The 20,324-nt window shown below is 37.5% G+C and overlaps 1 protein-coding gene across 2 annotated transcripts in view; it reads left to right on the top strand.

Moving 5' to 3' along the window:
- Window positions 1–20,324, top strand: part of LOC143348591 (pseudouridylate synthase RPUSD2) — a 305,098-nt gene that overhangs the window by 176,595 nt on the left and 108,179 nt on the right. For both annotated transcript variants that reach the window (XM_076779042.1, XM_076779041.1), the window contains one exon: window positions 11,907–12,011. In XM_076779042.1, coding sequence (XP_076635157.1) covers window positions 11,907–12,011 — 105 coding nt within the window. The remainder of the gene's footprint in view (window positions 1–11,906; window positions 12,012–20,324) is intronic.

Genomic DNA, 20,324 nt, shown 5'->3' with positions numbered 1-20,324 from the left:
TAATTTATATTAATTATAGTAGTCTCAGAGGAAAGAGATAGATTTCTTTGTTTTAAGACAATGTAAGTGGATCACAAAATTGTGGGATTTTTGTTCTTCCGGTTAAAAAGTGGACTAGAACGCTCAAGGTTTCTCTAATTAAGTCTCCACGTTGCAATTTCCATGCTACTTATCAATTAGTCTCTCAGATAATTCAGAACAGAAAGTAAATTAAAATCCATTCAAGTAAAATTTCAATCCCAGTTCAGTTTCCACGTTGTGATTTACATAATTAATATCCATTTATCATTATTCAAGATTTTCTTTCGTCAATATTTTTCGCAATCCAAAAAAACTTAATCAACAATAATAAGTAAAAATTGTAGAATTTCTCGAAATGGATAATTCCGAAAATTACATTTCTGACGTTACGATTTTAATATTTAATAATTAGATCTTCGTACAGTTCAAAATGGCGCATTTTGGGGCCCGAGAAGTTCAGTTTCCACGTTGTGATTTACATAATTAATATCCATTTATCATTATTCAAGATTTTCTTTCGTCAGTATTTTTCGTAATCCAAAAAAACTTAATCAACAACAATAAGTAAAAATTGTAGAATTTCTCGAAATGGATAATTCCGGAAATTACATTTCTGACGTTACGATTTTAATATTTAATAATTAGATCTTCGTACAGTTCAAAATGGCGCATTTTGGAGCCCGAGAAGTTCCGTTTCTACGTTGTAATTTACATAATTAATATCCATTTATCATTATTCAAGATTTTCTTTCGTCAATATTTTTCGCAATCCAAAAAAACTTAATCAACAACAATAAGTAAAAATTGTAGAATTTCTCGAAATGTGTAATTCCGGAAATTACATTCCCGACGATTTACATTTCATACGATTTTAATATTTAATAATTAGATTTTCGTATTGTTCAAAATGGCGCATTTTGGGGCCCGCGAGGGTTGAAATTATAATCGTGGGGATTTGTGATGTTCGGTTAAAAAAAATTAACTTATAATGAAGGTTTTGCTAATTAGGTTTGAAGTTGAAATTTCCATAATTTTCATAGGATCGAGAAGTTCCGCGAACACGCGAGTCCGTACGGTGGATGAGTTACGCGAGTTCGTTTCTCGAGTTTCCGAAACTGTGTAACGAACAGGTAATGCCACTCGAATCGATCGTCTGGCAATCGCAAAATCGCGCAATACTACTTCTTCGGTACTAATTAATTATTCACTCCAAATAACAGCAAAGAGTTGCTGGTTTCGCAGCACGCGCAGATGATTATTCGTGTCATGGCGAAATTATTGACCTGGTTCGGTGTTTGTTCCACTCGCATAGCGAACAACAAACTAACAGCATTCGATTAACTATTTGCTCATTCTACGCGACACGTCCATTGTCCTTCCTTTCAATTTAAAAAATTAACGTTCAACAAATTTAACAAATAGTTAATATCATTACTCCAATAATCGTTACATACATTACAGTTAAGAATCTCAAAGTGGCCGTAATTTCTATTTTTATTCCAAAGATTAAATTATTGAGATACTTTTTACCACAAAAATTAAATTTTAATAAAAAAGTGAAAAATATAGTTCGAACAAGTAGAGCGACTCTGCATAATTTCAGGAGAGATGGTAATGGAAATATTCTTGTTTCCATCGTATTTTATGGAATAATAATATATAGATGGAGTACAAAATGGGGGAGGGTTTCGTGTTTCCAATGAAATTACATATCTTCCCCGTGTGCTCTTTTGTCCAGCGGACTCCTGGCAGGATATCTGAAATATCCTATTCGATGATCATATTCATTTTCCGCCTGGCCCTCCCCGAACGCGTATTCAACGGAACGGTTTCCTTTTGGTCAGACTTCCGATCCCTTTGCGTGATACGATTTCCAAATCGATGAGTTTCCATTCGCGAGTCGACGTGGAATCGCCGTTGGCTTTTAATCCAAGTCCGCCGCTCGACTATTTCCCTTTCGTATTAAGTTAAAAGCACAACCAACCGAAACACCTACGAAGCTCTTTATTCCACCTCCAAAAAAAATATTGGAAACCCTTCTATCGATACACTGGACACGACGTGTATAGCGTTTAATTGTATTTGTTCGATTAAATCGACGGAGGTGACGAAAACAAAATGACAGACGCGTCCAAGTTTCCCAAGTGGCGGATCTTTCGGCGCGAGGAAACTCGAGACTCCAGACTTCACCCTCTAAATAAAGTCTCCTGCGAGGGTGGAAATAGGGTCGAAAGAGGACAAGACGCCCGGGCGTGTAGCCAGTTTCCAAGCAACAGATATCGTTCTGCAACCGGGAAGCTCGAATTACCGCGTACAACGGAATTATTCTAGACTTCTCTAAGATACAAAAACATCGTAAAGGAGAAGGGAAAAGAAACAATTTTCTTCTCTGCGTGATAACAGTTGTGCAAAGTAAAAAGTTATGAAATCAAGCGGAACAATGAAACTGTTAGATAAGAAAAAGTCCTCTATATCCCGTAAAATAAAAGCGATCGTTAACACCATAAGAGTAGAGGTGCGGCTTTGGCTCGAGGAGTAGGACGCTTGACCAGTAATCCGAAGGTCGCTGGTTCGAATCCCTAAGTATCTGGTCCCGGTTTTTTCTTCGATTTGCATTATTAAATTAAAAGATACTTCAATGAATATTAAAATTCAGCGATACCAACGTTGAAAATCCCTCAGCAATGCACCCCCGAAAATCACAAAATCGAAGAGGGGATAAAGACTGTGGGCCCCTAGGACCTGGAGGAAAAGAAAGAAAAAAAAAAGGCTTGTCTCTTCTCCAGAATCCGGAGTTTTCCAGCAATACCAACATTGTGAAAATCCCCCCAGCAATACACTCTCGAAAATCAACATCGAAGAGAGGATAAAAACTGTTGGGGCCCCCAGGACGAAGGGAAAAAAAACGCTGAAAGAAAAAGGAAAAGAAAGAAGCTCCGAGAGTCTTCTCAGACGCCAACCACCCTCTAAATAAAGTCTCCCAGGAGGGTGAAAAGGGGTTGGAAGAGGACACACGAGGCTTGGTTTCCAAGCAACAGATATCATTACGCGGAACGCAGCGGGGCAGGTGCATGCGAATATAAAGGATATTCGCCCGCGTTCCTTCGTCGACCTTCCCGGGGCCATTGTCAGGCGTTATGGTGGCAGGATAACGCAGGGTGGAAATCTAGGGGCACCGCAATGCAGGCAAGGGCGTTGTCAGGGGCGACCCTGGCGACCCTAAGGCCTGATTCGCGCCCGAACGGAACGAACTCTTGCGATTCGACCCGCGAAATAATAGCAGCCAACCGCCAGCCATATCGATCCTTGATTTCGACTGCAATTGGATGAGTTCGGCCACCTGGACGACGGGGGAGAGATTCCTCGTCGATGTTTGGCGTTCTTCGTGTCCTGGTTCCGCACTTGCTAGGCAGTTTGTGCTCGAAAAACTGTCGGGGAATTTAGTAAACTGGCCTTAGAAGTTTCATCAAGTTAACGATCGCGTATATTTCTAAATTACAATTGAAATTCGAAGTATTTTAGCTTGGATAACACAGAGTTATGCAAAAGAGTTGCTCGTGAAAATGGTTAAAAAGATGTTTAATACCGTTTCATAGTCGTTGATGTGATTTTAAACGCTGTTAGAAAGAAAATTGCAGGCGTTCTTAGTCTTGGGAGCCAACGGTGATAGTAAATCAGGTTTCACCGCGCGGTGAGGTCAGTTTAAACTGCATACTAATGGTATTGATAATGAGAATAATTGAGCATTATGAGCGTCGGTAATAGCGGCGATAATAATAGTGATAGATCGAGGTTTCATCGCGCTGATATCAGTTTTAATCGCACACTAATGGTATCGATCATCGGAATAACTGAATGAACGTTCTTAGTATTGATTCGAATATCTTTGATAATAATTCTACCATGGAATCGAGATTTAGTGGCAAAAATGATACTAGTTGGAGTATTTCTAATACTAAGAAAATTGATAATATATTCTACTATCCAGTAAAGAATATTAGGAGTGTTATAAGTCAGCGTATATTGCCACAAAGTAGCAATTTAGTTATAATGGTGTTTTCGTGCGATACTCGCGGTTATGTGTGTCCAGTTACTCGAAGTATAGTTCACCTACTTCTTTTATCGGGGTCAAATTGACCTCACTTTACCAATTGCGTAACAAGTACCTCATTTCTGCCAAGCGAGGGTTAATAATAACAGTAACTGAATGAATGTTAATAGCAGTGTCATAAACCATAGCAATCATGTCCTTACTGTACATTGCGTATCGCCATTGGGGAGACCATAAGTAGACCGAGAGAAAAAAAAATCCAACAACGAATAGGTCTAGAAAATGATTATTTTACAAATTAACATTTTACAAAGCATAACCCACGAATGCAATAAATTACAAGAGAATATAAACACGTTTCTAACGTAAAAATCTTTATTACCGATTAAACGTTGTTATCATACACGTTTATAATTTCATATAAAACAGAGAAAAATTACTCTGGACGTAAGGGTGGCCTAAAATATACTAGATGTTCCTTTCTTGTTCTTCGCGGATTCGGATTCTCGATATTGATCGCTTTGCCGCCCTCCACGGTGATTCAGACTTTCTGGAATTAAGTATCCCACCCCCCTTTCGCGTTTATCACGGGTTCCATCTTCGTCCAAAACAAATCGAACGTTCGAAAATTATAAATTATAACAGGAGTGCTCTCGAATTGATAATAATGACAAAAGACCCCCGAAATAAAAATAATAATAAAAATTTAGTGTTCGCGATGTATACCCCGCTTTCGAGCAATTATTGTTGCCCCGGATTCAAGCAAACGACACCGATTTTCGTTTCGATTCAAGAATCTCGTGATAATTTTAATGTAATTTTAATATAATCACCGATCGAGTGAATAATTTCACCGTCGATTCGCGTCGTGCAGCACGAAAATGCGATCGATTTCGACAGAGCTCAACGATTACTGGAAAATCGCGGGTCGAACCACTGAAAAGATTTAATACGTGGTTGCGTGGTTTGCGATTAAAATGTATTGTAGCTGCGTTTCGAAGGGAAACGACGGTTATTCCCGAGGGTTAAGCGCAATAAAGCAGCCCCGATAAATTATGGATCGGTAAGCAGGTTAATTACTGGTGGCTTTATTATTCAGCGGTTTGCACTTTTCGTCGTTATTGTTAAAGATCGCTCGTCGGGGCAAGAGACGGATCGCTTAATCGTGTTTTCGCGTAAATCCTGATAGGATAATTGCTAGAATTACGGCCACGACGACGGAGAAACAACGCGCGGTCGTAACTCTGTACGGCAACGGGGCGAGATTTTAATATTATGCAGCTTAACAATCATCCAGTTATTTAAATTAAATCGCGAACTCTGAACCAAAGAGTAAAAGAACGAAATTAATCAAAGACAGTATGTAAAATGTATCGATAAGATCGGGAACAGAGAAACTAGTTTCCCCATTAAACGGATTTCAGTTTAATTTTAACTAACTGTAGGGAAAATTATTAATCTAGAAATTATTTACGCTACATTTACTTTACATTTCATATCCTATTCGAACGAAACAAAAATTTGAAAGGCAGAGATCGTTGAAAAAAAAAAAATGAAATGTATACTCTGTCGAAAGAAAGAATGAGCGTGGATATATAGGGTGTACGGAAAACTCTGGGAAAAATTTTAATGGGGGATTCTGGAGGTCAAAATAAGACGAAAATCAAGAATACCAATTTGTCGATGGAAGCTTCGTTTAAAAGTTATTAACAATTAAATTCAACAATTTCAAATTGTTCTGGAAAAATTATTTTCGATTGCAGGGGTCAATTACAAGCATTTTCGGTGAATAGACATATCCCCGAAATCCTGCGCATTTTTGAGAAAAAAATTCATTACTGAAAATATAATGTCTGACCATAACTGTCTGTTACCCTGAAAATTGAAAAGTTTCAAATCGTTCTGGAAAAATTATTTTCGGTTGCGGCGGTTAATTACAATTATTTTTGGTCATTAGACATACCCTCGAAATCCTACCCACTTTCTAGAAAAAAATTCGAGATGTGAAATTTTTCGACGAAAAAAAAAAATTTCAAATCATTTTGGAAAAATTATTTTCGATTGCAGGGGTCAATTACAAGCATTTTCGGTGAATAGACATATCCCCGAAATCCTGCGCATTTTCGAGAAAAAAAATTCAGTACGATCGGAACTTTAAAGGTTAATAACTTTTTAACGAAGCCTCCATCAAGAAATTGGTATTCTTGATTTTCGTCTTATTTTGGCCTCTAGAATTTCCCATTAAAATTTTTCCCAGGGTTGGCTGAACACCCTGTATGTCCACGGTCGTTCTTTCTTTCGACAGAGTATACATTTCATTTTTTTTTGTATACGGGACGCTCAGTGGCGCACGTTCGACTCAAGTTGGCGCTTTCGTGCGCGAAACAGAGCTTGAAATGTCTTCACGTCACCAATTAATGTACCGTTAATCTGATTATCGGGGTCAACCCTGACCCGGTTGGAGTACGCTTTGCAAACCCCCGTACGAGCGGGAACGTTCAATTTCTCTTTACGCGGGAACCAATGGAGGACAACGCGAACAGTAATTGCTGAGTTTTAATCGTGGAAGAGAAAACATTGGTTGACAGAGTCATCGATGCGCGGCCGTACAATAACACGGTAAAATACCGTAATATGCACGACCGGGAACGGAGTTGATTGCGTGTAAACACGAGAATGCGTCGCAATACGAGGAACAAACACAAACAAATCGAAAATCTTGACTGAATTATGAAACGTGCAACTGTGTTTTTCAATCATATAAAATTTGACGTGAAGCAAATTTTTAAATTAATTACATTTAAATTTTGAGTCCCATCAAGGGAACGACTCCATTTTGAAACGCAGAGCACCTATCAATTCAACGAGTTTGTTTAAATTCACAAAAAATACATAGAAATCTGCAAAGGTAGGAATTTTGCAATTTTTCCCGTTGAATTTTCGATATTTTTCCCAATTTGTTTAACGATACCAAAATCAATAACGTATTTCGATCAAATTTGTCTTTTCGAGGAATAAATATTGCTGTTTGTTCCTGTAAAAGAATTTAATTTTATGCACGTTCGTACGGAGTGTAATCGTGGGAAAAAATTCGTAAATAAATTGTCGTAGTTAGATGGTACAGACGCAACAACGGGCGCAGCGATGAAATAACTGGATGTACCAGCTGTATCTGATCGTCGTGGACGGAATCGTATCGCCGCCCAGCAAATAAATCACGCCTGTGAAAACGGGGGCGCGAATCGAAAGAGTTTATCTCTCGTTTAACGGAACGCTGGATGCGAATATCGCGCACCAGTATGGCGATAGTTGATCCACTGTTGGGAAAAATTCGTACGATCCACCGTACGGAGGCTGATATAACTTTGGTAGAAAGATATTTGGCGGAATGGATCGCGTGATATATTGCATGGATCCATAAAGAATGCCCCTGAGCTATATTCGCTATGTAAAAAAAATTTGTTCCGTCCATACATTATATATTTATCACGGTAGCGAGGCTATTAAACGTTTTCTTTCAAAATTTTTCGAATTGCGGTGTGTGGAAAATTGGAATTAATTACTTGTTATTTTAATGAACTTCCAAGGTAGTGAAGTTGCTTAAAAGTTTACGAGTATCGAGGTTCATTGATTGTAAGCGCTTTAAAGTAGAACGAATCAGGAGAAACGGTGAAGTTTTGATCGAAAACAGAAATTCACAACAGCTGATGGGGCAGATAGGCGCCATGATGCGCAAGGTAGATGCGCAAGAGGTTAATCTGTTGAGTGTTTGGAAGTTTGGAAGAAGGAATTCTGTTGGATATTTCCAATATTTTTATTTTTATTTGTAGTATTTTGGTCTCCAAGAGTAATATTAATTAATTTCTTATGATATAAAATATAATATCGTCCTACGATTTTTGTTTCTATGAAAACAGTAACGAATACGAAATTGTTTGCATTTTATTCGTCACCAAATTATCACCCGTAGATTTTTATACTGAATTCGAAAGACTCAGAGTTTATTTTACTTTTATATTGCACCGTATCAAAATTGTATTCATGCACAGCGCGGTGTTAAAGCTGGACTTCAGCATGGCTGTTATTAAGCCTAGTCCAAATGCACAGTATTTTGGTCCTGATATATGGTTCGTTCGCCTGAGTGACCCAGAAACGGTATTCCACAATTAATTCGAGGATATGTTACATTTGGAACGAAATGGCGACACACGTGACGACGGAAAATCGAAATAATCCGAAAATACGAATATAAAAGCAAAAGTAACTCGAACTCTGTACAAGTACACAGAAATTCTTATTAAAATGTTAAAAATATTTGACACGCCCTGAATAACTATAAATTTTCTCCATATCGCTGAAAAATTCATTTTTCAATATTTTAACGATACTTACCAAGCGTTGCAATATCAGAGAATAAAATGAAATTTGAACTTTGCAAAATTCTCGGATCATCTATACTCTGTATATTTTAAAATGTGCCCTGGATATACTCTGACGTAAAAAAAGAAATTTTTTTTTAAATCGAGCTTGTTGGTCCGCAGAATTCATAGAGAGGTCTTGGAAAACTTGGAACGCGCCTTTTAATTACCAATAGGCCGAACTCTCGAAATTCCCGCGTAATGAAATCGCGCTTATCCACGGTTTAATAACCAAGTTAATTTCCAAGGCCTAGTTTCCCCGCTGGACCGTTAAAATCTTCGACCCATTAATCTTTCCACGGTGGCGTTCTTGTCCCGAAACGCGCCACTAGAACTTCGACACCTAATTACCGCTATTTGCCATCCGTGGAACTTTTCGTAGCGTGGCCCCGTCGTAAATTGAGTCGTCCCGTGGATCGTCGACCTCCCGTTTCTCGTTAAACGCATTTATTAATTTTGCATAGCTGGGAACGGTCCTGGAAGGACTAAGATGGATCATGGTTCTTTCCCCCTGAAAATAGGTTGGTTCGATTCCTGTCAAGTATTACCAACAGGGAAATACCAACGTTAACTCGTAATAATCCCCCATAACACCGTGTGATTTTCGAGTCACGAACTTCGGAATATTTATACTTCGACAGAGCCTGCATTCCCGGTTTCCGACATTTTGATTCCCCCGGTAATAGCCACGAGGCAAAATATTTATAACAATTAAACTGTGTACACAGTTTCTCATAGTTTCTCACGCGAGCTAAAAATAGTTTGTTTCAGGAGTTAGAAAATTATTTGTTTAATTATATTAGAATTACGTTACGAAATAAAATATTTACAATAATTAAAATAACCGTGTTTACAATTTCTCCTAGTTTCTTAACTAAGAATAATCTGTTTTGAGGGTGCAAAAATTATTTTTTTAATTATATTAGAATTAAAAAAAAATAGTTTGTTAAAGGTAGGAAAAAATTTGAAGGCGATTATTAACGAATACTCCAAAAATTGGCTAAAAATTTTTGCTCGAAAAAGGTGGGAGTAGTCAAAGATCGCGACGTCTAATTATATTAACGCGATACGCGTCATCGATTAACTCGCCTTTCGCCGATTTGCGCCATTAAGCTCCGGTCGAATTACCGTACCACTAAATCGACGCCCGTCTCTCTCTATTTGGTCGTCCTGTTAACGAGAAATTAGCATGTGCGGGGCTGCGCGCAAAGCAGCGACGGGTTAAACCGATTAGCGTGAATCGATGCGCCCCGGAACCTTCGGCCGCGACCGCATTAACGGGGCACGCACAATGGGCGACGTCGCCGCATCTCGACGCCCTCCGGTGGCCCGCCAAAGTCTACGGGAAAACGAAACTCATCAAACGTAACTCTATCCGTGTCTCGACGCAAGCTTTGCACCCCAAATTCACCGTTTCTCGAATCAAGGTTTCGTAAGAAATCGTTTCCTCGAGCCTTTTTTTTAATAAAAATACAATTTCACGCGCGTAAATCTATCGGTCAACACTCGTATAATGTTATAACGTTCAAATTTATAAGCCACGTTATCGTGCATTCTGCATAGTTTTTAGTTTCTGAAATTATTATGCACCTTGTTGTAATGGCTAACGAATAAATCACCTGTTCGTGTTCGCAGCTCATTAAAATTTCTACTGTCCGCGAACGTGTTAAATATTCAACATTGTACGTGTAATATTACACGCTATATACAGACATACACGAATTATTTGATAACGTCGTTGTGGTCATAGAAAAGTAAAGTGTACTTCGTGTTTACTTGTCGACGGTCGTGGCGCGTTGGAAACACTGGTCCTCGTGTGGTCAACGAAGTGCAGCATCGTTCGGCCGCGTGCAGCACGGGATGGGTGACCGCTCCGGGAAAAAAAACTTCTCTCTAGCTTTGTTCTTTGAATTATATCTGTACTGATATGTAATTATTATATCTATCGGGGTTTGTAATTGTTATATAATTAAAGTAATTGTGTTAATAGTTAATGTGATCACAAACTGGAATTGTGTGTTAATATTAATAATCGCAAACTGAGTGGGTGGTTTATCCATCTACTTCAGGGTGATCTAAAATCTCTGATTTGTAATTATTATATAATTAAAGCAATTGTGTTAATAGTTAATGTGATCACAAACTGAAATTGTGTCTTAATATTAATAAAAAAAAAATTGTAATCGCAAACCGAGTGAGTTTATCCATCTGTTTCAGGATGATCTTGAAATCTCTGATTTGCAATTGTTATATAATTGAAATAATTGCGTTAATTGCTATAAAACAAATGATAGTATTATCACAAACTGAAATTGTGTGTTAATATTAATAATCGCAAACTGAGTGGGTGGGTTTATCCATCTACTTCAGGGTGATCTAAAATCTCTGATTTGTAATTATTATATAATTAAAGCAATTGTGTTAATAGTTGATGTGATCACAAACTGAAATTGTGTCTTTAATATTAATAAAAAAAAAATTGTAATCGTAAACCGAGTGAGTTTATCCATCTGTTTCAGGATGATCTTGAAATCTCTGATTTGTAATTGTTATATAATTGAAATAATTGCGTTAATTGCTATAAAACAAATGATAATATTATCACAAACTGAAATTGTGTGTTAATATTAATATTAATCGCAAACTGAGTGGGTTTATCCATCTACTTCAGGGTGATCTAAAATCTCTGATTTGTAATCATTATATAATTAAAGCAATTGTGTTAATAGTTAATGTGATCACAAACTGAAATTGTGTCTTAATATTAATAAAAAAAAATTGTAATCACAAACTGAGTGAGTTTATCCATCTGTTTCAGGATGATCTTGAAATCTCTGATTTGTAATTGTTATATAATTGAAATAATTGCGTTAATTGCTATAAAACAAATGATAGTATTATCACAAACTGAAATTGTGTGTTAATATTAATAATCGCAAACTGAGTGGGTGGGTTTATCCATCTACTTCAGGTGATCTAAAATCTCTGATTTGTAATTATTATATAATTAAAGCAATTGTGTTAATAGTTAATGTGATCACAAACTGAAATTGTGTCTTAATATTAATAAAAAAAAAATTGTAATCGCAAACCGAGTGAGTTTATCCATCTGTTTCAGGATGATCTTGAAACCTCTGATTTGTAATTATTATATAATTAAAGCAATTGTGTTAATAGTTAATGTGATCACAAACTGGAATTGTGTCTTAATATTAATAAAAAAAAAATGGTAATCGCAAACCGAGTGAGTTTATCCATCTGTTTCAGGATGATCTTGAAACCTCTGATTTGTAATTGTTATATAATTGAAATAATTGCGTTAATTGCTATAAAACAAATGATAGTATTATCACAAACTGAAATTGTGTGTTAATATTAATAATCGCAAACTGAGTGGGTTTATCCATCTGTTTCAGGTTGATCTGAAACCTCTGCGGGAGGCGACGATCGCCGTCCCGACGCCGAAGATCTCCGAGAAGCGGAAGGCCGAGGAAGCCGATGCCAGCAAGGATTTGAAGAAGGTGAGAGCCCCCGGGACCCCAAAAATAGATAAATTCCATTTATTCCAGTCGAATTTCCAATCCCCCATTGCTACCTCAAATTCGAATAATTAATACATTATCGTCGAACATTACCAGACTCGGTCAGAAATAGCCCCTAATTCCCAAGAATTAAGATTATCCCTGCAGTGTCTTAATTCGTATTTCATTTCGTACGGGACATTAGAAATTTATGAAATTATAAAAAAATCCCTCTAAATTAGATATCCCTTTTCTATTATTTTACATTTCACGCGATCGTTTCCCCGCTTCTTTGCAGCCTTCGCCATTGTCCGAATCGCTCGTTTGGTGTTCCGGGATTATATTAAGAAGCTCTGTGCACGAAGTAAAAAAAAATAGAATAGCGTGGAGCGTCGATGAGCCTCTCCAAAATCTATTTTGAAACCCCCCGGGAGCCAACGATGCCAGCGGCGGCTCGTTGGCCACCGAAATCGGTATAACTGGTCCGAAACGGAGCGCGTATTTCATCCACTTGTCGCGTATCTCGGTCGTTCTCGTCGATATTCGACGCCGTCACGGGCCGCGTCCTCGTTAGTCCACAACGGCCAGTCGTCATTAACGAAGCAAACGCTCGTGAACCCGTCTATCTTTCGAAATTAGACGTTGTTCTTCGTCCCCGTCGCCGTTAAATATTCGCCTCGACGCCTGCCGAACCACTTCGAGGACTTTCTCGATCTCTCGACCGTTCCACGGAACTTCCGTTGTCTCGCGGTCATTATCGCGTTACGGAACATTTGAGCGAGATTGCAGCTCTGGGACAAATAATAAGTCTTGAACAAATTTTTTTATTAACGATCTCAGAACGAACCGTAAATTCGGTAAACAAAAGTCTGTTAATATTTCTAGCCATTTCAAAGTTAATTTTTAGAAAATTCATTAAGAATTTTTATTTTTATTTACTTGATGCAACATTTTTCGAAATTTCTATTTGTTCGTTTTTTTTTTTTACCGAATGAACAAATGAAGTTTCTTCTCTTGGAATTAGAAAACAGTACATCGAAGTAAATAATTATTAACCATCGTTTTACAAACAATCCAGCCGTCGATTATTATATTATAATATTGTTTAAATAAAGTTGGACGTCGATTGAATCGAACGTGTTTTTCACCGTCAAACTGTTCGTGACATAAACAGGAAAATCGCGCAAGATATGACGCGAAATTTTAACAGAATTAAGCTCAAAGCAAAATCACCGCGTCGCTCTGACGACGTTTTCGCTAAAATTTCCGGTTAATACGATTGCAAACATTTTTATCGGACAACAGGGGAACCCGGTCCGAAAGTATTCGATAAAATAAACAACGAAACTCGAGTAATTTGTTTTCCAAATATCAGTCGTAACGATTGAATAAATTGAAATAAACGATAAAGTGGAATATTTTTCGAAAAATGTTCCATTATCGAAGCTGGTAACAAAACGTGTGCAAATTAGTAGCGTTCAAAGAACAGTGCAAATACGTAAAAAGCTAGAGAAGAGCGGGAAAAATTTCATCCCTTTGCGCTCCAGTTCATCCCCCCCGTCGCCCTTTGACCACGATGTTTCGCTAATTTCGCTGTAATTACCACGCAGAAACAGCGGCTGGCGGATAATTTACCGTCGGTTGTTTATTTTTTCAGTGTCAGAGGAAGTTTGTTTGCCCCCACCCTCCCCTTTTCTTCTCTTTTCTCTGGAACCGGAGATCCACTCGAAATTAATTGCTGAAGGCAGCGCTTAAAGTCTTAACCCGGGACTACTCCGACGCGGTGGACTTTGTTAATCCGCCATTAATCCACGCAAACAAGCGCAAGGAACTCGAAATAAATTCCCCGTGCTGCTTTTGTCCGGCCAAATTGTTTTTTCCGTCGAACGCAAATATTTGACGCCGTGACAGTTCGTGCATCAGAACTCATCTTTTGCTCGAATCGCGAAAAATGGAAATATTTGTAAGTGGAATGGTATATTCGATGTTTTGTAGTATTCTCAACCGATAATAGTGTTATTTAAAATTTTGCAAGTGTCAGTATTCGTGTTTTAAAGACTTCGAGGCGACGGTCACCGGTGACCCCCATGATTCACAGCCTTTGTTCGATGAATTCTTGATACATAAATTGGAAATATGTATACGAAATAAGTTACCTGAGTAATTTTTGAACATATTATTCTAAATATTTAACTCTGCAAGTGTCAGTATTCGTATTTTAGAGTTCGAGGCGCCGGTCACCGGTGACCCCCACGGTTCACAGCCTTTGTTCGTTGAATTCTTGATAAATAAATTGGAAGAAAGTGTTCGAAATAAATTACCTGACTAGCTTTCGTACATATTATTCTAAATATTTAACTCTACAAGTGTCAGTATTCGTATTTTAGAGTTCGAGGCGCCGGTCACCGGTGACCCCCACGGTTCAGAGCATTCGTTCGTTGAATTCTTGATAAATAAATTATAAATAAAGATCCTAGAGGGAAAGGTGGATACAAAATTCTGATATTAATTGAAGTCTGAAGTATAATTTTTATTATTACGGTAAAGTACACATTTATGGTTTTGGGAATAAAGTTAGAAAAGTTTGACAGTCGAACAGACGTTTGAAAATAATTTCGGTTTCCAGCAACCGATCGTTGTGGGAAAATAGTATCGAACTCTGTCGCGGGAAAGTCGCGTCATTCGACTTACGGGGACGTTCGAGATCTCGATCTCGAAAGGAACTAATACTTCTGATGAAGATCGAAAAGACTCGAGGAGCTTTCGAGCTCTCCTTTTCACCTTTTGCCGGGCTCTTCTGCAAATTTGTATGGGATCTAGTTATACGAAAGTTCCGAATCGCTTTGAAGACGTTGGCGGATCTTGAAAATCGTCGGGGAACGATCTTCGTGTGAAAATTCGCGAGAATAGAAAAGTTTCCGACTTTTCTCGCGTTTGGTCTTGCAAATTCTGGAATTCGAACGATTTTGACTAAATTTGGCGAAAAAAAAACATATATAAAATCAACAAGCTATCTCAAAATGTACATTAGATAATCAGTTCGATTAAAAATTATTTTATTTTGCCTTCGATATTTTACTTTCCACGAAAAAAAATACAAATAAATGTTCGACGCGATCCCATTAGTGAGAGTAAATGTTACAAGCACAAAGGTTAATTATTGCTTTCCACGGGAGTTTCACGGAACTAATTTACCATCGTAAATCGTCGAGAACAATTTAATTTACATGCTTGTACTTTGTTAATTGGCAGTGGCCCGCCATTTTCAGTCTCGATGGCGAAAGAGTCGCTTCTCGAGGGCCCCTCGGTTCGTGCGTTTCTTCGTTTGTCGATGTTTCGTTACCGCGAATTTTCACCGGCGCAATGAGCGCGATTTTCACTCACGGTCACATTCAATTACGCTCCACAAGCGAGATTCGACGTTTTCCTCTCTTCGAACACTCGCGCCTCTAAAGAAGCATAAAATTCTGGCAACCGCGATTCGTTAAAATCGACACACGCCCTGTAACCAGACCTCTTTTGGTTTCGAAAAACCAAACAAATGAAAGCTTTTTGCACGATAGAAAATGGTACCTGGATAATGAAATGGGAAAACAATATATTAATAGATTTTTCACTAGTATTTCTGTACTCCCCGTTTGGCTACATTCCATGAAATTAATTTGCCTCTGTAAGAGTCGCTGGTAGCAGTAATTTGATCTTCTGATTTCGAAAAATCAACTAAAAGAAATTTTTTTGCTTAATAGAAAATGGAAACTGGACAATGAAAACAATATTCGATTCTTCGCTTATATTTCTGTGCCCTCTGGCTACTTTCCAAGAAATTAATTTCCCTCTATAAGAGTCGCTGGTAATTTGATCGTATCGAAGATTTATATACTATAGAAGAGTAATCGACTTTTCGATTGGTAACAGAACTGTATAAAATTTCGAACCAATTCTGTTCAAAAATTTTTACAAAAATTCCACTCGAAAATCATTCAGTTCGTGAAAAATAAATTACTGTTATGACTGTGCGTTCGATGAGAACGAATATTTTTCTCGAAAATGCGCAGGATTTCGGGGGTGTGTCTGTTCACCAAAAATGATTGTAATTGACCCCTGCAACCGAAAATAATTTTTTCAAAACGATTTGGAATTTTTTTTCCCCGTCGAAAAATTTCACACGAATTTTTTTCTAGAAACTGGGTAGGATTTCGGGGGTATGTCTGTTCACCAAAAATGATTGTAATTGGCTCCCGCAATCGAAAATAATTTTTCCAGAACGATTTGAAATTTTTCTTTTTTGTCGAAAAATTTAGAATTAGATTTGCGGTAAGGAATTTTTTTCTCGAAAGTGCGTAGGATTTCGGGGGAACGTGTAATGACCAAAAATGATTGTAATTGACCCCTGTAACTAAATATAATTTTTTTAGTATGATTTGAAATTTTTTAATTTTGTCTAAAAATTTCACACCTTCTCGAATTTTTTTCTAGAAACTGAGTAGGATTTCGGGGGTATGTCTGTTCACCAAAAATGATTGTAATTGGCCCCCGCAACCGATAATAATTTTTCCAGAACGATTTGAAACTTTTCAATTTTCAGGGTAACATAGTTATGGTGAGACATTATATTTTCAGTATTGAATTTTTTTCTCAAAAATGCGTACGATTTCGAGGGTATGTGTAATGACCAAAAATGCTTGTAATTGACCCCCGCAATCGAAAATAATTTTTCCAAAACGATTTGAAATTTTTCTTTTTTGTCGAAAAATTTAGAATTAGATTTTCGGTAAGGAATTTTTTTCTCGAAAGCGCGTAGGATTTTGGGGGTACGTGTAATGACCAAAAATGATTGTAATTGACTCCTGTAACTAAATATAATTTTTTTAGTATGATTTGAAATTTTTTAATTTTGTCTAAAAATTTCACACCTTCTCGAATTTTTTTCTAGAAACTGGGTAGGATTTCGGGGGTATGTCTGTTCACCAAAAATGATTGTAATTAACCCCCGCAACCGATAATAATTTTTCCAAAACGATTTGAAACTTTTCAATTTTCAGGGTATCATAGTTATGGTGAGACATTATATTTTCAGTAATGAATTTTTTTCTCAAAAATGCGTACGATTTCGAGGGTATGTGTAATGACCAAAAATGCTTGTAATTGACCCCCGCAATCGAAAATAATTTTTCCAAAACGATTTAAAATTTTTCTTTTTTGTCGAAAAATTTAGAATTAGATTTTCAGTAAGGAATTTTTTTCTCGAAAATATGTAAGATTTCGGGGGTACGTGTAATGACCAAAAATGATTGTAATCGACCCCTGTAACTAAATATAATTTTTTTAGTATGATTCGAAATTTTTTAATTTTGTCTAAAAATTTCACACCTTCTCGAATTTTTTTCTAGAAACTGGGTAGGATTTCGGGGGTATGTCTGTTCACCAAAAATGATTGTAATTGACCCCCGCAACCGATAATAATTTTTCCAGAACGATTTGAAATTTTTTAATTTAATTGTTAATTACTTTTTAACGAAGCCTCCATCAACAAATTGGTATTCTTGATTTACCTCTTATTTTGGTCTCTGGAATCCCCCATTAAAATTTTACCCAGAGGTGGCCGAACACCCTGTATTTGGCTGGTAAACATCGCTCGAATTTTTCACGGAACGAGGGAAAACAAATTGCAGGAGCGTAAGACCGTGAAAAAAAAGATGTCGACGGTAGCGAGAACGATTAGAGAACACTGTCGAGAGGGGGAGGAGGTGGTACAAGGGAGGTTAACTCCGCGGAATCGAAGGACGCTTGGTGTCGCGTTAACACGCCGAAAACTCCACCCACCGCGTCGAGAAACTCCCGGGTGCAGTTGTTGCAGCCTGTTGCTGTGCGACGTCGACGCTTTTCGAGCGTCGCCACGGAGAAAAATTCTCCCTCGACGAAACAGGACCATTCTAGTCGCGTCTGGCGAACGAAAAAACATCCTCGAAATCGTGGCAGTTCGAACGGGGTTTCGCTATTGAAACACACGCGGGGTCGTTCAACGCGTTCAATTCACGTACCGGACCTCTCAAATTGTCCGCGAAAATGAAACTTTTTTCCCGTCGACTGAAAAGTGGCTACAATTTATCTTTGGACCTATTTTTACAGTCCAAGATTCCTATATGGATTTAGTTTCTTTAACGTGCAATCTTGAGAATTAATAAACATTGATTGGACATAATGGATCTCTTAAATTGTTTAGAAGAACGAAATTTTGTTTTCTGACGATTGGAGCCACAATTATTATTACAGACGAAATTCAGGATTTATTTTATAGATATAATATAGATTTTTTTTGTAACATCTATTCTTGAAAATTAATTTCTTTTTTTTAGTTCTTTTATCAAAGTTGCAACTTAGATTTCAGGCTGATTGACACTCCCAGATTTACTTTCTTCGATATTTAATTTTGAGAATTAATTTTATTTAAGTGCTCAGTGAAAAATCGTTGGAATGCAAATTAGTGGGAATTCACGTCCCATATTAGATATTAATCGTACTTCAGTGGTGGATTTAGAAGAAAGAGGGGTTACCAAAAAAAAATGGGAAGAGAATTCGAGATTTTGAAAGCGTGTAGCCATCAAGTCATCACTGAATAGTATATATAGCAACCGAGAATCGATCGAGCGCTTGTGAGAGCGTGGGAGGCGACGTCACAGCGCGCAATCATAATTTCTAATAAAACTCGATATAAATGTATCGTAAGGGGCCATAATTTCGAGTATAAAAAGGTTTAAAGCGTTTTATGGTGCTGTTAAAAGATTGATGGGTTCGGTGAAAATTTTAGATCGATCTATTTAAAAATATCTGACAGGGGTGAGATCCTTTTAACGCGAGTGTTCAATAAGCTTGTACCGCGGCTGATATTCGCGCTTGTTACGGAGGGAAAGTTTGTCCTTTCACGGTTGAAAGGAAGCCCCGAAGAAAGGACGCGAACCTAAATGGCAGGATGGTGGGCAAAGATTTCGGCGCCGCGGAGGAACCTTTGAGACCGCGCAAGAGGGTCGAAAAAAAAAACAGAGAATACTCTTTGGAAAATAATCCCGAAAGTAAGAAGAACTGGGAAGCTCCTCCAGTGACTTTGAAGCTTCGGAATACTGCGGGACGGAAACCATAATCTTTTGTGTAAATTTATTTCAAACGTTCCTGGAATTTCGCCTTCCACGGAGCCATTCCTTTCGCGTGGAAAATTTCCTGGAGCATCCCTCTTAGATTACAGGCCGATTTCACCCTTCGAAACGATGCTTCGGCGTTCAAAGACTTCGGTGTTATTTTTTTTCATTAGCATTTAGTCGTCAGTATTTTGTGCTATTTATTTTCTAATTTTGAGAAGGTAATTTTCACCTCGTGTTTCCTTTTTTTTTGTACAGGGTGTTCGACCAACCGTGGGAAAAATTTTATTGAGAGCTTCTAGAGGCCAAAATAAGACGAAAATCAAGAATACTAATTTGTTGACGGAGGCATCGTTAAAAAGTTATTAATGTTTAAACTTCCGGCTGTACTGAATTTTTTTTCTCGAAAACGCGCAGGATTTTGGGGGTATGTGTAATGACCAAAAATGATTGTAATTGATCCCCGCAACTGAAAATAATTTTTTCAGAACGATTTGAAATTTTTTTTTTTTTGGCTGAATAATTGAGGCATCACCTGTCGATTTCTCTTAAAAATTAGTTTTTCATTTTTAGTATTTTTGTTTGACGCCCTACAGAAAAGTTGTCTAATACCTTTTTGTAGATACCCATGGGCTCCACTTTAGAAAAAAGTTTCACTGAAATATATTCAGTATTGTAGGAGTTATGGCCATTTGAAAATTGGACCACGTTTATGGGGTTTTTCGTATTTTGCAGGGTCAAGGACCAACTTTTCGAATATTTTTGCAATTTCTATATATTTTCCACCAAAATACGCGTAGTTTGCTTTTTTAAACATTAAAATCGTCCAATCCGTTCAGAAGTTATGACGTTTTAAAGATTCGCATGAAATTTTAGGGAAGCATTTCTGGCCTCACATTAGATTTTCAGTAAAGAATTTTTTTCTCGAAAATGCGCAGGATTTCGGGGGTATGTTTATTCACCAAAAGCGATTGTAAATGACCCCCTCAACTGAAAATAATTTTTTCAGAACGATTTGAAATTTTTTTTCGCCGAAAAATTTGGGCACCTATCCAAATTTTTTTCTCGAAAGTGCGTAGGATTTCGGAGGTATGTTTGTTCACCAAAAATGTTTATAATTGACCCCTGCAACCGAACATAATTTTTTCAGAATGATTTGAAACTTTTTAACAAAGCCTCA

This window comes from Colletes latitarsis, chromosome 11 (assembly GCF_051014445.1).
Source record: "Colletes latitarsis isolate SP2378_abdomen chromosome 11, iyColLati1, whole genome shotgun sequence".
Lineage (NCBI taxonomy): Eukaryota > Metazoa > Arthropoda > Insecta > Hymenoptera > Colletidae > Colletes > Colletes latitarsis.
This window is presented reverse-complemented; position numbering and strand designations above follow the sequence as displayed.